Source organism: Plasmodium inui (genome assembly GCF_000524495.1).
Source record: "Plasmodium inui San Antonio 1 unplaced genomic scaffold supercont1.25, whole genome shotgun sequence".
NCBI lineage: Eukaryota > Apicomplexa > Aconoidasida > Haemosporida > Plasmodiidae > Plasmodium > Plasmodium inui.
This window is the reverse complement of record NW_008481859.1, coordinates 177,056-193,111: the sequence shown is the minus strand read 5'-3', so window position 1 is coordinate 193,111 and position 16,056 is coordinate 177,056. Positions and strand designations below refer to the sequence as shown.

General features: G+C 46.2%; 5 protein-coding genes and 2 non-coding genes across 7 annotated transcripts in view; 5 read left to right on the top strand and 2 right to left on the bottom strand.

Moving 5' to 3' along the window:
- Positions 1-597: 597 nt before the first annotated feature.
- On the top strand, positions 598-5,451 carry C922_04583 (hypothetical protein; the record flags this gene model as incomplete). Its single annotated transcript, XM_008820162.1, has 1 exon — positions 598-5,451. One exon carries the CDS (start codon positions 598-600, stop codon positions 5,449-5,451), a length of 4,854 nt encoding a protein of 1,617 aa, XP_008818384.1.
- Positions 5,452-6,372: 921 nt separating this feature from the next.
- Positions 6,373-6,843, top strand: C922_04582 (hypothetical protein; the record flags this gene model as incomplete). Its single annotated transcript, XM_008820161.1, has 1 exon — positions 6,373-6,843. The coding sequence occupies one exon, from the start codon at positions 6,373-6,375 to the stop codon at positions 6,841-6,843; it is 471 nt and encodes a 156-aa protein (XP_008818383.1).
- A 445-nt stretch (positions 6,844-7,288) lies between these two features.
- C922_04581 lies at positions 7,289-7,360 on the top strand. The gene has a single exon. It is a non-coding gene; the product is annotated as a tRNA-Glu (tRNA).
- Positions 7,361-8,083: 723 nt separating this feature from the next.
- C922_04580 lies at positions 8,084-8,155 on the bottom strand. Its single transcript has one exon. It is a non-coding gene; the product is annotated as a tRNA-Ala (tRNA).
- A 637-nt stretch (positions 8,156-8,792) lies between these two features.
- On the top strand, positions 8,793-12,320 carry C922_04579 (hypothetical protein; the record flags this gene model as incomplete). The annotated part of the gene is made up of 1 exon (XM_008820160.1): positions 8,793-12,320. One exon carries the CDS (start codon positions 8,793-8,795, stop codon positions 12,318-12,320), a length of 3,528 nt encoding a protein of 1,175 aa, XP_008818382.1.
- A 177-nt stretch (positions 12,321-12,497) lies between these two features.
- Positions 12,498-14,423, bottom strand: C922_04578 (hypothetical protein; the record flags this gene model as incomplete). Its single annotated transcript, XM_008820159.1, has 1 exon — positions 12,498-14,423. The coding sequence occupies one exon, from the start codon at positions 14,421-14,423 to the stop codon at positions 12,498-12,500; it is 1,926 nt and encodes a 641-aa protein (XP_008818381.1).
- A 927-nt stretch (positions 14,424-15,350) lies between these two features.
- The window catches only part of C922_04577 (hypothetical protein), a gene marked incomplete at both ends in the record, with an annotated part of 4,127 nt that continues 3,421 nt past the window's right edge, over positions 15,351-16,056 (top strand). Inside the window, 2 exons of the mRNA XM_008820158.1 lie at positions 15,351-15,379; positions 15,614-16,054. Of these exons, the coding sequence (XP_008818380.1) occupies positions 15,351-15,379; positions 15,614-16,054 (470 nt within the window). The remainder of the gene's footprint in view (positions 15,380-15,613; positions 16,055-16,056) is intronic.

Genomic DNA, 16,056 nt, shown 5'->3' with positions numbered 1-16,056 from the left:
GCGTTTCCTGTAGCGGGCAGTTCACACCATTCAAGTGGTGAACTTGTGAAGTTGGCTCCCGCGCTTTGGAGAAAATCCTTTTGGTGTTATCTTAAAAAGGGAACTTCAAGAGAGCGACCAACGGCCCGCACACGATGGTGCATACTATGCGTGGCACGGTTGCCTCATAACGTGCAGCCACGATAGCGCATGCTAGGCGATGCGCACCTTCTTACATAGCGAAGTTCTTCAGTTACAGCCGACGCTGGGAAGTAGATTTCCTCTCTCGTGAAGAAGCCCCTCCTTTGAAGAGCCCAGTTATCACTGGGGCTGTAACGGGGATAAACCACGCGTAACGCGCACCAACACATTCGTTCATACTCTCTTGGGCATAATTTTCCCACCAGAAGGAGTGCCCCACCCAAGTTGTACAAAAGAACGGGAAAGACAACGTTCCTCACAAGGGGCACAAAAAGCAAAGTTTGCATTTTTTTTTTTCTTTTTTCTGTATCCCTATATATAGAGGAAAATGTAATAGCTCTTTTGAAACGCCTCACACATTTCAGCTGTTCGTGGATTCACTACAGAAAAAGAAAAAAGGGGTGACGCGACGGGAGGATGATCAGTCACTCAAAGCCGCGGGAACACGGAGGGACGGTCACGGCGATGAACCATTGCAAAGAGACAAGCAAAACGAACAGAAAAGGAACAGGAGAAGAAGGAGTAAGCATGGAAAACATTAAAACCTTGTATCATATATTCTCTAGTGCAGATGGGAATGATGTCGATGGGGGGGATAAAAAAAAATGTTGTAACGATATGCATGACTTGAAGGGTGCCGCTCAAAGTGAGGCAGCCGTAATGCTGCCCCCAAGGACTCACAAAAACGCGTCGCCCGGAAAGGAGCTTAATCTCACGAAGAGAACAAATAAAGAAAAAGAATTTCTAAACCACTTCAGTTACTTGAGCGATCTTGGAGAGTATAATTGTGCCCACTCCGCAGATGTACAGAAAAGAAGAAACAAAACAGACCATCTCTCACTCCAGCAGAATGTTGAAGTCACTCCAGATTGGGAAGCTTTTCAACGGGTCGATCATGTGTGTGACTACTCCGCAAAAGAAGGGAGAGCTCGAGAAGGTGAAATCTTTGATAATTCCAAACGGGGGATGCAAAGATGGGGTAGTCACTTGAAGTATCACAACAGCGGTGAGAGGAAGAAGGACACATCTTCCAGTCCTACTAGAGGAGAAAAATCTGAACAATCGCAAGGAAGGCAACCTTACACGGGTGGGTCAGTCCACTTGAGAAGGGAAGCCAATCCAAGTAAGAATAGCCCAATTGGAGAAACAGACAAAAGCGCTTTTGTAGGCCCATCAGATGAGACCTCCTTTTATGAAGCGTTTACTTCTGTGTCTGAACCAATGGAAAATAAAGGGACCCACTTTGACAATCCATTTTATCGGAACAGCAATGTGGATGAGCTCCTTGACTTTCCACCCCAGCACAGTAACCACGAGAGGGGAGAAGCACCCCTCGGTAGGGCCAAAGTGACGCCATTGAATTGGAATCGAAACTATTATACACTGACTTATCTACACTCCGGTAATCCCAAAGCGGAGGGAGAAACATCAAAGGGGGAACCATCCCTGAATACGGTCCTGCACCCCAAGTGGGACTTTCTCAAATGTAACGAGGTCAATGTGCAAATCGAACGACCTCAGGACGAACAAACACAAGATCCATTTTTAAACTTCATTGATCAAGAGAATAGCCCAGATTGGGTCCCCTTTTCTGAAGAGCACTCCTACAGGGAGGACCTCACATCTGCCATCTTCGATTCCCATGCGATTGCAAATCACGGGGCAAACAAGATGGACCCCCCGGGGGGAACCATTCCAAGAAAGCAGAACCTAATCGGAATGGATGACTTCCACACGCATGAGGTGTCCTCACTTCGTAATGAAAATCTCTTTGGTGAATGCAGCAACTCAAATAGGATGAAGAGAGGTGGGGAGGTAGCAAATGGGAAGGCAGTTCCTTTCAGAAAAAAATTGCCCATTTGGGAGAGTTCCCTCCTCGAGGGAGATTTCCATAGTAGTTTGTTCCCCATGGATGGTAACAATTTGGCTGACCGGCAAACAAAGGGAGGGAGGTTACACATCGGGGGAGCTGAAACTGTTTGTGGACACATCGCAGATAGCGACAAAGATGAGGAGATCCTCATCGGTGATGAAAAAGTGATAGGAAAAGACAAGAAGGTGGAAAAGCCTCCTCAGTGGGGTAAGTTCCATAGGGTGGATTTTTTCCAAGTGGTGGATAGAAGAATAGGCGGAAACAGTCCACCTGATAGTGGTATTATGAAGAATGCGTCAATGGAAAGAATAAAGTTACATGACCAATTGATAAACCTTAGTGATGGTTCCACCTCGGAGATGGGTTGGACAAGGAAGGGGACCCCTCCTCTTGGAGAACCAAGTGTGGGATTGCTTTCCCTGGAAGAAGAATGCCGCATCGATGGTTTCAATATGATGGGAGAAGAGAAGATGAAGGGTGGTAAAAGCCTACTCTGTGGCAAACACGACTTTTTCGATTTCGAACACGATGAAGAGGTAGATGCACCCCAAAGGGGAAGCGCCAACTGGATCGGAGACATCCCCAAGAGAATGAGAAGCAGTGAAGTAGGAACCACAAAAGAAGAGTCCCATGCGGGACTCTTAACAGCGACGCGCCATCAAGAGAGCAGCAAAGAGAAGGGGGAAGAAGAGAAAGAGGGAGAGAAAGAGCAAAACGTACTAACCTACCACGACCACTACTTAACCGAGCAGCGGCTGACCGAAGTGGCTGCACCGATGGACAAAGAATTCAACTCCTTCTTGGACATCATTGATGAGATAGTCACCATCAGCAAAGATATAATCGAAACGAATCAGAACGAGGATGCGGCTGTGGAGATTCTACAGCGGAGCCCAGACGACCGTATAGAATCCTCACAATTTGGGGGCCACTTTCCGGGAGAACTCCAAATGGGGCTCCCCCTCGGGGTAGGCGTCGGAGCAGTGGTAGGACCTGCTGAGAAGTTCACACACGCAGGTGTTTATAAGGACCCACTTGAGGATAAACTTGTCGACGATGTGTATGTCCACTTTGACACCTTGAACGAGTCGTGCAGGAAGAGACAGGAATCGTGTGACGAGGTGGTGATGGAAAGGGAAAGGGAGGACTCAATCCATGGAGCAGTTCATGGGGCAGTTCGTGGAGAAGTCCGTGGAGAAGTTCATGGAGAAGTTCGTGGAGCATTTCGTGGAGCATTTCACGAAGCAATTCATCCAGCAACTCACCAGAATGCTGACACTAGGGATGTGAATACCGAGCAGGCGGCACAAACACATTGGAGGAACAACTCCGGTGAAACGAAAGATGGAACAAGAAGGATCGAAGAAGAGGACCCCCAGGAGAGCCCCAGTTGTTGCACCACCTCAGAATGGGCAGACCTGCCCACTATGCAGCTGTGTGAAGGGTTGTACCGTGTGCTGAGGTGTCGAGACTATTTGGAGGCCCTCCCTGTGTTGGCGGCACACGCGGGGGGGAAGCCACCCGATGAGAGGCCCATAAGCGAGCTAAGCGGCATGAACGAGCTAAGCAGCACAACCCATTGTAGTGCACGTAACTATCCAAGTGAGGAACCTCTCCGTGGAAACGTGAGCCTGGTAACGTTCCATACCTACCTGCGAAGAGCGAAGAAAATGAACAAACGAGGCTTCACCGAAATGTACGATTACAGCGATTATGTCTACACACACATCGAGAGAATCTTCCAAATGGATATAACGCGCTTCTTCTTCACCAGCAATTATCTGGAGAATATCAACCGGTACATAATTAAAAAAAACAGACTGATTAATGACCTGACGAATGCCCAAAACTTCGTAAACGATTTTGTACAGAAGAGGGAAAAGGTCATTACACAGAAGAGATTTTGTAATGACGTGACCTACCCGATGTACTTTCTCATTTTCACCAATCTGTTAGTAACCCTGTGGCATACGTCTCTCTGCCATTTGGACGAAGCGAACTGGAGCAAGTTGCCGCGCTTCCTAATGAGGCGTCTCCGCACGAAGACAACGATTTACGTGTTAAGAAGGAGCCACTCTTTTTTGTCTCGAATTTATCGCCACCTGACCAAACATACCCTTGATGAGAAGAAGAAAAAAAGACTAATTAGGATTGTCAAACGGAGCAGAAGCTTCAAAATCGTTCAGAAGAACGTGCATAAAATCAACACCTTTTGTTTTTATGTCCTCATTCTTTTCCTCTCTCTGTCGGTACCTCCATTTGGCAAACAGCTCCAGACACGTGACTACTTCCTGCACTGTTTTCTCAGGAACATTAACAAAGTCGTTTTGAGGTACGCCAAGGAGCATACCAGCGACGAAATGAGTGACCGATTCGACAACGGAGTGAACGTTTCCTCCGCGGGCACGGATCGCGGCAAAGAGGAGTATCACCATTCAGAGGGGAACCTCCACGTCACCGCTCCCCCCTCGCAAAGCCGCAGAAGCGAAAACGTGCGCGACGTTGTCCGCAAAGCCGTGAGCAGCTCGCAGAAGAACATCTTCCGGCTAAAGATGCACAACCTGGCGCAGGTGTTCCGCTGCTCCTTTGCAGATTCACCGCGGGAGGGTACACCCGTAATCGGAAGTACTAGCAGCCATCCAAAGGGGCATGCAAACCTCCAACCAAATGGGCTGCCAAACCGCCAATCGAACAACCTCGTGGAGGTGGTGCGGGACATACAGATAAGCACCAGAATCGAGCAGATCGAGAAAGGAGTGACCGCCTACCTCAGAGCAAACGCCCACTTCCACGACACCTTCTTTAACGTCATCGTCCCCATGATGAATGGGCTGACAACCCTTTTGGACAACCTCGAGACGATCTTTGCCCTGTACGTAAAGCACAAAGTGCGGAAGAACAGGAAGCTGTTTTTCTTTCGTAACCCCTGGTTGTGCAGCTATGACGTCTTTATGTCCTTCAGTCAATCGGGGGGACCCGCCCCAAACCACGCAGAAGAAAGTGGAATGACCAGAGTGACAAGCGGTATAGGGGGCAGCTTAACGGGCAGCTTAACCGACCATTCAACTGACAGCCTACCTCCAGACTTTGCGGCCTACATGGCGCAGCTGGACGTCCAGTTCGCGCAGGACGACGTGGGCGCACTGTACGACGTCAAGAGGCTTAAGGAGATGCTACTCCTGGGAAGTAGGAAAAAGGAAACATCCCGCAGAAACACAGATGAGGGTCACAAACGTAGACCCCACAAACAGAACGATTTCGCAGATCGGGACCGTCCAAAGCACACCAAGTTAAACGCCTACTATTCCTACATTTTAAAGTTATGCCATGACGAGCGGTACAAAGAAATAAACACAAGAGCTTTGAGATGTCTATTCTACAGTTTGTATTTTAGTTGATCAGTGGGGGTGGACTAGGTTAGGGTTACCTCTTTCCTTCCCCACCCCTCCGATCTTCCACGTAGTAATCGTCTGTGTTGAGAACTGCCCATCTGCGTGATACCTATGTTGTGATACTCCCCGTCTTCACTGGTAAAAACAAGAAAAAAAATGTAATCTCCTTTTGCATCCAAGGAATTGTTTATTTTTCCTTTTTTGTCTCAATCCCCCTGGGGTTCAACAGTTTGTGAGTCCCTTGTGTTCACCTTGTTTTTTTTTACTATATATTTTTTTTTTCCGTACCCTGTTCATTTGCCTCATTTGCACACTCGAGCGGATGGATGTTTGTTTGCGAATGGGAGGTTACTCGAGTGAACTTTAAAAAAAAAAAAATACTTTTTTAAAGATAATAACCCACTTGAAGGACTGTCAATTTGTGTCTAAGATAGCCGCATGGGTAGGCCCAAAGCAGACCCATAGGAGTGCACATATGGACATGTTCATCTGTCTGGGTGAACCAAGCGGAAGTTGCCCCTCTTTAAATGGGTATTCCACACAGCGCCGCGACAAGATAGCGTTTTTCTTTTAATTTCTTTCTTTTTCTTTTTCTTCCCCTTCCAAATCCCCGTGGGGTCATCCCAACTATGTTGTATATACACCCTTTCGCGAGGATCACCCCTGGGGCGCGCTCACACATATGGGATATTATGCCTCCCCCACAGGTGTTCCAGGGGAAGTACTCTCAAATGTGCGTATATATATCTGGTCATGTAGTCATATGTACCTACTTGTGTTGCCTCCTCCTCGAAGTCTTAACCGTCTATACGTCAACGTGGAGAGAAACGTCTACTTAGAAGCACGAGGAGTTAATTTTTGCAGGGCGTGTGCCAATCACCCCCACTGTTTTCATCCCTGTTATTTACCCTCCCGAAAATAAGAAAGATGCCAATTTTCGCAGGACTGACGCTGCTACCTCCGCTACGTATGTTACGTCTTCAGCGTCTGCTCTTTCTGCTTCTTCTTGTGGCACTGCTAACTGCAGGAGGAGTAGCAAAATGTGAACTCCCAGACGACGGAGTGAACCAAGTACACACACGAAACAAAATTGAGGAACGCATTATGGATGTCCTAAACTCCGTCAGCGTTGGTCAGTCCATTAAACGAGAAAGGAACCTACTAGACGACTTGGCAAACTATATACACTATTTGAAAGTGCTAAGCCTCGTAGCCCCTCGTGACAATGTAGAAGGCGATAGAGATGGTTACGTCGAGGGCTTCATTAATGTGGATACTATTGGGAAGGGAGCCAAGGAAAAGCGAAGAGTTGACATTGAGTACTTCTCGCAGGGGAACAATTACAAAAATAATTTAAAAGACGTCAGGAGGGAAGTCAAGAGGGTTTTATTTACTTAACAGGGGAAAACGCGCCTGGGAGCATTGTGGCTAGGTTTGTCCCTCCTTTTACCCTTCCACGTGAATGCTTGACCTTTTCCCAGCACATGGGTAAACAGTTTTAGCAAAATATAGCAAGCGCTATTTGTTCAGCTAATCACTTTGTGCCAACTCCCTAAGCGGGGAAATTGTATGGCCAATGAGCGTTTGTCACTTTTTCGTTCTTTCATTTTTTTACTTTTTTTTTAAACAAAATGAACTTAAATGAACCCATCCGAAATGCCACTTGCGGTCCTGAGAAGCGTTGAAGAGTGCCTGGGAGGAGTGCCCCACCATTTATCTTGCTCCGTCATTTGGCTACTGTTACTACTGCTTCTGCTGCTTTTTATTTATTATCATTATCTCTTCGTTTTTTCTTCATTTGATACGGCGAAGGATGCTTGCCTCATTGGAGGATTATTTCATATCCCATGTGGTCTAGTGGCTAGGATATTCGGCTCTCACCCGAAAGGCCCGGGTTCAATTCCCGGCATGGGAAATTCTCAACAGTATATAAAAAATACATAGAAAAAAAATATTTTTTAATAAAATGGGCACCCACATGAAAAAAAAGGAAAGACAGCAATAAATAAAGGGGAAAAAACACTATTATTTTATCTTTTTTAGTGTCAAGAAGGCAAATTATATTTTTTTTATTTTATTTTGATCCTATACCTGCTCATCTTGTGCCCTTTGTCGTTAACAGAGTCGCTGGCAACAAACACCACACACACGATTAAAACTAACTTCCTCCCGGTGAACACTTCCAGGTATCCCAAGTAGCCACGTTATTATATATTTGTATTTTGGAGGGGCACGACGGAGCAATAGAAACCACCCCCGGGAAGGAAAATCAATTTGGCCTCTTTCCAACGAGTAGCTGGGAGAATGGGGAAAGCAAAAATTGGCACTCCTTCTGATTGCCAGCAAAATACAATGGCCCAAACCCTCCCATCTCTGCTGACATTTTAACGCGGCTATATATATCACGCCAAAGATTTTAATAAAATTGCCTTCTCAAAAATTCACTTACCCTAAGAAGTAATATCCCATGGGTTGCGTCATTCTTGCCCCACCGCAAAGTTAGGAAAGGATAAGTTCGCTATATTTTCTGTTCCGAAAGGTAAAAAAGGAAAAAAAAAAAATACATAAAATAATTTTTTATAGTATAATATTTTCACTTACGTCGTTAACCCATTTTCTTTTTCTTTTGCGCAAAAAATGGACAGACGGGGAATTGAACCCCGGACCTCTTGAATGCAAATCAAGCGTGATACCACTACACCACCTGCCCTTATTATTAACTATGGTGGTATTTCAATATGGTTCCGATTGGTTTTGCCTTGCCCTCCTCAAGGTATTTCTCCCCCTGACGCTGCCCATCGGGGAAAAATTAACAACAGGCTTTAGCACTTGCTTGTCGCCAAATGCTTAAAAAAAGCGTTACAAAAACGACGCAAAAATGTTGCAGTTAATTTCTGGAGATATAAAAGTTTGCTAACGAGAATACTCTCGCTGGACTGCATAATTTTTTTTTTTTTGTTTCGTTGTGAAAAATGAGCAAGGCAACTCCGTTCTTCGCACGTCGTACTTCCTTTCGCACATTTTTTTCGTCACGCCAATTTTGACGGGGAGGTGAAAGGAGGCCACATGACGAAACGAACTAGTGTGCAGCTATATAGCTCGACGACACATGCACGTGTAGAGAAGTGACCCTGATTAGGGGCCCAGTTTCTGGGCTCGCCCTATTGCCCCGCACCCATTCCATTGGAAGAGAAACGTCTTGATGGGGTGGGGGTCTAGCTTTCCACCCCTCCCACGTTAGCGGTTTACCCCGTTGCCGCTTGGCCAATCCCCCCATACGTGATAGCTCCGAACGTAGGTACACACAAGTAGGTTGGTTGTAACGCCCCCTGCGGTTACTCTCCTAAATGGTGCTTCTGAAGCATGCATCCAAGGGGCGAGCCATTGTTAGCAGGGTGACCGGCGCCGCGAGGCTAGTGTGGAGCGGGGGAGACGACCATGCGTCGCTTGCACGCGGAGTGATCACTCACGGAAGCGTTGCTGAATCGGTGGATACTGACGATGCGTCTGCCCCCCCCTGCGTGGAATCTCACCTACGGGAGTTCACCAACGGAGACAAAATCGTGTACGACAATGCAGAGGACTTGCGCAAGTTCTGTGACAGAAAATTTAAGAAGTTTCCGTCCGAGCTGAACATACTGACATCATCCAACAGGGAATATGTGCCGTACCACTTCTTTGACTTCTTTCTCCCCCACGGGTCATCAGAGAAGGTGCACGAAAAGTTGGCCTTCAAGGTGGGACAGTTAAAAGGGGAGCACCTGGAAGGGGAACAATCAGACGTGTGTAAAATCGGGGAAACCAGGCTCCCCGGGGCTGACAGACTTAACAATGACGAGGGTGACGATTATTCCCCCTATTTTTTACCACAGCTGTCCGACACGGTGGAGGGGAACGTGGATCAAAATGCAGACTGCGAAGGATGTGTTCAGAAAGAAAAGAAATATTATGGGAAGGGAAACAAAAATGTGAAGATGACGAAAAACATATCATCGTTATTGCAACTGAAACAAGTTAACCATCTGGGCATGGACTCGTATGTAAAATTAAGTTTACAGAAGAACTTCCACGTGAAGTATTTGACATCCGTTCAGTACTGTCTATTTCCATTGTTTGTAAAAAATTACGACATTTTAATTCACTCCGTTAAAGGCACAGGGAAAACACTATCGTACTGTCTCCCACTTGCCCACAAAGTAATTGCACAGATAGGTAAACTTAAAAGGGACTTTCCCCACTTCAAGGACAATTCTGTCCTCGCGCTGATTATCTGTCCCAACAGAATTCTCGTGGAACAAACATATGCAATTGTAAAGAAATTACTCATGTACCATCCGTATGACATCATATGCCACTACATGCATGGAAAAAAAAATTTGAACATGCAAGATGAAATTGACGAGCTAAAAAAAAAAAAACCACACATTATTGTGACCACTCCAGCTAGTTTCATCAATCATATGAAATTCACCTGTTCCTTCAAAGACATGTTTTTTTTATGTGATACGATCATCGTGGATGAAGCGTACTTCCTATTAAATTCAAATTATTTACACAACGTTTTAACCATCAAGGATGTGCTTCCTAAAGGTCACCAAACCGTTTTACTGACCTGTCATGTTAATAATTTTTTAAAGCATTTGGCCTTCAGATTTTTGCGCCTCAATTATGTGTACCTAAATTTAGTGCACAACTGTGTGTATGATGATGACACGTTTGAGGCTATCATTCCGAGGGGTAAAGACCCCCAGTGCCACTACTCAGCAGATGGCAGTGAAGAAGGGGGTGGCCTCTTAAATCTGACCAATCGGGAAAACTCCCCATTTCAACTCTACCACCGACTGAACGCCCAGCTCCTCTCCCTCTATAAAAACAACATACTGAACTGCACCCAACTAGAAAAGCTTTGGTATTGCAAAGACGCGAAGACGTTTTACGACCACGTTAATGCATTCGATGCGTACATCGTAGGGGAGCCAGGCCACCCGAAAGAAGAGGCAAACGTCAATGAGGAAGGATCAACTTGCAGCGGGATGCATACTTCCTGGGAGGGTAAAACTACTGCAGATGAGAAGACAAATCGGAGGGGTCCACTCGAACGAGCAAATGAAAGACTTCCTCGGGAATATACACATAGAAAGGGTGAAGACAAAAAGAGGGAAGAACCCCCGGAAGAGCAAAAACAGAAGCTCACTCTCAGCCACAGCGATTACAATAACTACACGAAGTTCAGCCGCACACACGCCAATTATGAACAGAACAAAGGGAGAAACATCCCCACGCACATATTCCTAACGCAAGAATACTTAATATACGAGTCGGACAAACTTGCCTTAGTAGTCTTCAATATTCTTTGCAGAGAGCTCCTCTCAAGTGAGCGTATAAAGATAGTCCTCTTCATGCCCACTGTAAAAATGATCCAGTTTTTTTACGTCATTTTCAAGCATTACATTTTTAAGGGATACCTCTGTTTGCTCTATCTGCGCGGAAAGCAAAGGGCCTACGGGGGGTACATAAATATGAAGGGCCATAATAGCAGCTACTACCACCAGAGGTGCACCAATTCGGACAGTGCCGCTGCCCATCCGCAGAACCACCACTACGATAAGGATCACGTTACCTTTTCAGTCTCCTCCGCTCCCTTTGTTCTGGCCCATTCAGAACTGCGCAGCGCAGCAGAGGGTGGGTCCAAGGGTGGGAATGGTTCCATCGAATTAGGGGATAACGAATGGGACAGTTCGCTCCAAAGAGACGGCCCACACTCAAAGAGAGGCAAAGCAAACAGTGAAGACAACAAGTGCGGCCCTGTTGATGATATGCACCAACGCGAGTACGAACTGCTAAAAGACGTCATACTCTCCTGTCTGCACTCCAAATTGAGTACAGATAAGAAAATGTACACCCTGAACAGATTTAACAACTCGGAGGGGAAGACCAAACAAGTCTTATTCGCCTCCTCCTTGTTGTGTCAAGGAATCGAAGTAGACAAGGTCGACTTGGTAATACAGGTAGGGGTGTGTACCACCGTTGATGAATACGTTTTGAGGACGAACCTCGCCACATCGAAAAATACCAAGGGACGGAGCCTGCTCTTGTTAAACGAGTTAGAGGGGCATTATTTGTTCACTCTTTACAAAAACAGCATTATGATTAGCAGCATCAGCAAGAGGTACTTGAGAGAGATATATAAGGATAACCCTCTGTTGGATGCTTTGTTGAAGTATAAGCGCAGGGGGGCCAGTGTGGCAAGTGGGTGTAGCGAGGATGACCAACCTTCAACGGGGCAATCTGTTAGCGATAAGGGCAGAGCCCAAGATGTAAGTGACGAACCGGGGGGAAATTTCGCTCATGAGGAGGGAAATCATCACTATACTTGTAACCCCCCACTGAGACACATCGAATGGCACAAGCACGAACACCTGCTCTGTTCATGCGAGCTCATGTACAGATCCCTCCTCGGGTTTTATTGTCAGCAAAACAAATTTCTTAAGTATGAAAAATGGCAAGTACCAAGTTTAATTAAAAGTATTATTTACTCCTTTGGCTATTTTGATAATTTTTATGTAACGAAAGCGATGGCTGCGAGACTTCAAATTTTAAATGCACCTGACCTGTTCGTAAAGTTTAATGCCACCCCGCGGAGTGTACTCATGTCCGCGCTGCCATCTTACAAGGGGTACAAGTCCCAGATGAATGAACTTTGGCGGAAAGGCTGCATACATGGTCGATCAGGCGGAGTGTCACCATCTTTGGAGAACCCCCCATTTGACACAGAACATGAGGAAGTCAATTTGGAAAGAAAGGCGAAAAGACGGGAAAATGGGGATTACGAAAGACACCCACTGTATTTCCCCATTCGCACGTATTTGTCCTGATCATTGCGAGGGGGGTTATCTCCTTTGCAATTTGCTTGCGGTACGTTACCCGTATACGACGATTCGGTGGTATCCATTTTGGCTATTTTGTGATAGCTGACCCTTTTAGCTATATATATATATTTTTTCCTGTTCAGGTAAAATTTTTAGCTAGCTGTGCAGCTCCCCGATACGGCCTCACATCGCTATGTTGTTGTTGCGGCGTAGCGTGTTCACGATAAACCTAGACACGCACAGCACCTCGAGGCGACTCTTACAGGCGTAAAGGACAACGTTTCCCGAGCTGAACAAGAGGACCGTCCTGACGGAGGAATGAGCATTCGGCCGACACCCTTCTGCAAAATTATTTTGCACAAGGGGATCCAAAGTGCCTTGTTGAATTAGCTTACACAAAAGAGAATGGTCAATTCGAATATATATAATATTGTTAATGTCTGTAATGATGTTCTTAAATTCTTTATACTGGTAAATTTTGGAAATATCAAAATGTCTCAACTTAACACTAAAAACAGAGACAAGCTGCTTGATGTTCAAGTGGTCCATGTCGAATGTGATGTCATTTCGCGTGATGTACTTCCACCGCCGGTACGTGTCAAACTGGTATATGCACTTTTTGCTGTACACGGCTGATTGATCAAATTGGTTTAAGAAGGGACCCATCTCGCTGTAGTTCTCCCTTTCGACCGTTCTATCATTTTCTTTCCTACCCAAAAATTGATTTTTCCGATCCGCTTGGCTGTTACTCGGTTTGAAATGCGTTGTGGAACGATTGGGACGAGTCAATTCAGAGGAGTCCCCCGCATGGTCACATAAATGGGGAGGCTGTGACTCGGACACGTTCGCAGTTTTGTCATTTCTTCCGCTCCTGCACTCCTCTGAGGAGGCCCCTTTAGGAGAATCCACTCTTGACACCCCTCTCTTTTCCTCCACCTGAATGGGGGGCTTGCTCTTATTCAAATGGACATCCATTTGTTCGTGCCCCAATTGGGAAGGAACTTCTGCGTGGAGCTTCTTGGAAATCCACCTTCTGCATCCCCTCGATCGGTAATATTTACTACTTTCGGATGGGCCTTCCTTTTTTTCCCCCCCCTGACAAAGTCTCTCTACTGGAAGTGCCCTGGCCTGCCCCCAATCGTCCTGCCCATACTTGTTAATCTTGCCTCTTAGCTCTTCAATGATCGTTTCGCAGAAGCGAATCGTTTGGAAGACCTTTGCCTTGTCCTTTTTTGGGGGGCCTCCCTCCGGGGATGAAGCCCCCTCGGTAATGCTCTGCTGAGGAGTGGATTTTTCGACAATGCTCTGTTCAGGAGTGGATTCTCCCGAAATGGGCCCCCCCTCGTTCTGATGAAACGTTGGAAAATTGCTTCTCCCCTCCTTTGGGTGCACGATCTGGCCATCACAAGGTGCCACACCCGCTGCAGCTGTTGCTCCTTCGTCTTGAGGCTCCACCCCCTGGTGATTCACGCCCATACCGCACCCACTTAGATACGTCCAAAAAGTCTTATATTTCAATCTCTTAATGACCTTAATTAGAATGAGTAAGGCTCTCCTCAACGTCAATGCCCCGTGGACATGCACAGACCCGTTTTTGTGTATGAAGCAAACAGCATAGGGATTCTGCAAAAATATTTTCACGACGTTCTTCCTGATTTTATAATTCTGGAAATAAATGAACAAGCTGTTTTTTCTTTTACCTTGTCTATCCTTAAAGATGGATCCGTCCTCCTTTCCACTGAACACAACATCGTCGTAAATAATTTCTGTATTTTTGAAGGACCTTGAGATGAGAATCAAATCGTGGATTGTAAAGGTGCACATTAGGTTAATATAGATCCAGATGTTTTTTATATATATGTTTAGTCCTAACTCCTCATCGTGCATCCGATTGTCGTTGTCTTGGAACAACTTCGTCAACTTTCTTTTCGCTCCCTCGTGCATAGACGACAGCATGTCGCACTTGACAACGCTGTTTCCAGCGTTCACGTCCAGTAGGACGCTACTTCCCTGTGGTTGGTAGCCTTTCTGGGAAGTAGTTCTCTCCTGTGCTTCCTCACTGTGTTCGCTCCCCTCTTTTACCTCCCCTCTGTTGAACAATTGGCTCATTTCGGCTCTCCTCCGTCCCGTACGGGAAGTTATGTGCACCTTTCTGTGAAATTGGCCCTCGATACTTTCGCCATGCTAATGGTGAGGAATCCCCCCTTCGGGCAACGCAACACAAGCTGTCAACAGGGAGGTGTAGCAAAAAAAAAAAAAAAATGATCTTCTCTGAATGGGGGCAAGGTCAATTTCACAATGCGCACAAAAAAGTGATAGGTCTGTCCCTTGTCCGGTTTATGCTCATCGAGTGTGTTGACACCTATGTCATAGGTCAGTAAAGCCTTTCGCGTTTGCGCCACAGTGGATCTAAAAATGAGGCTTTCAAAAAGGAGATAAAAAAAAACTGTAGAGGATTCCCTTTTGAATCACTTGAGATTCTCCAAAAGATGAGCATCCCCCTTCAAAGTTTTTTTTTTTTTTTTCCTGCGTGGTTGGCAACTGGGGGCCTCTTCCGGCGCAAGGTTGACTGCTTTTTCACTTTATTCTGCTAACACGTATTATTGTAACAGCACTCCGTGGACCGGCCCCTCCCTGTTTCCGCTCAAATGGGTAAACAAATTGCAGGAACTTGCACCAAGGGAGTTTCCTTGGCATGTGCTAAATTGTGGGTGGGGAACAGCCCCTAGGAGAAGAGCCCAAGTACGGGTTACCACAAAAAGGGACACCAAACCAGGTGAACAAACAACGCTGAACAAACAGAAGTCGAGAGCAACGAGGCAACGTTACCCAGCCAGAAAGAGTCGGCGCCAAACAAATCCATTTTGTGAACGGGTAGGTGTGATATTTTTTTTTCTCACTTCTGTGGACTTATCACCGTTAGTTATTCCCTTCTTCTCGGCGCGTTAAACTGTAGAGGGGAAAACAAAAAAAAAAAAAAAAAAGTGGAGCACGCTGATAGAGGGCCTCTTACCCATGTTGTGCATCCATTTAGAAATGAAGTCGAAGAAAATGAATCCCAAAAGGTAATAAATGTATCTTCCCATTTTTTTATACTCCTGGGGAGTTTTGTATGGCCTCTTGTATGATCAGTTCGCAGAATGCCTACGTGGGAGGAGAGTGCCGCAGAGGGGCTTTGATTTTGTGAGTCCCCCTTTGGGGTGCTGGGAGGGGGGAAGCATCCATGTAAACAAGCAGAGACACTACCGTAGTTACGGGCAGACATGCAATCATGGGCGTACGCACACACCCCGTCGTAGTTGCGAGCAGCTATTACATCGATCCTCTACAAACCGATGCTGGACGAACAGGGCCCACCTGGACACGGAGGCGCAAATTAGCGACGTTCTGCTCTACTCTGAAGGGGGTCCCAATGGAGAAGCAGAACTAGGACAGAGAAAAAGACCCGCGTTAAAGGAAAATGTGAAGTGTAAAAAGAAAGGGAGAACTTCCAGGAAGGCACTCTTAAAGAACATATGTTATGTAATAAATGCGCAGAGTGAAGAACCAATGAAGCAGTTGGATGAGCTAAACATAGGCATCAGCAGCGGAACCAGCAGCGGCAGCGGCAGAAGGGGCAGCAACAGCAGCAACCTGTTGGAGGTTGTCCGCAATGGTGATAACCCTTTGGCGAAGAGCTCAGCGGCAAAAGAACTTTCCTTGAATGGCGAAATGATCCAAATTGTGGAGGCCTACTGGCTGT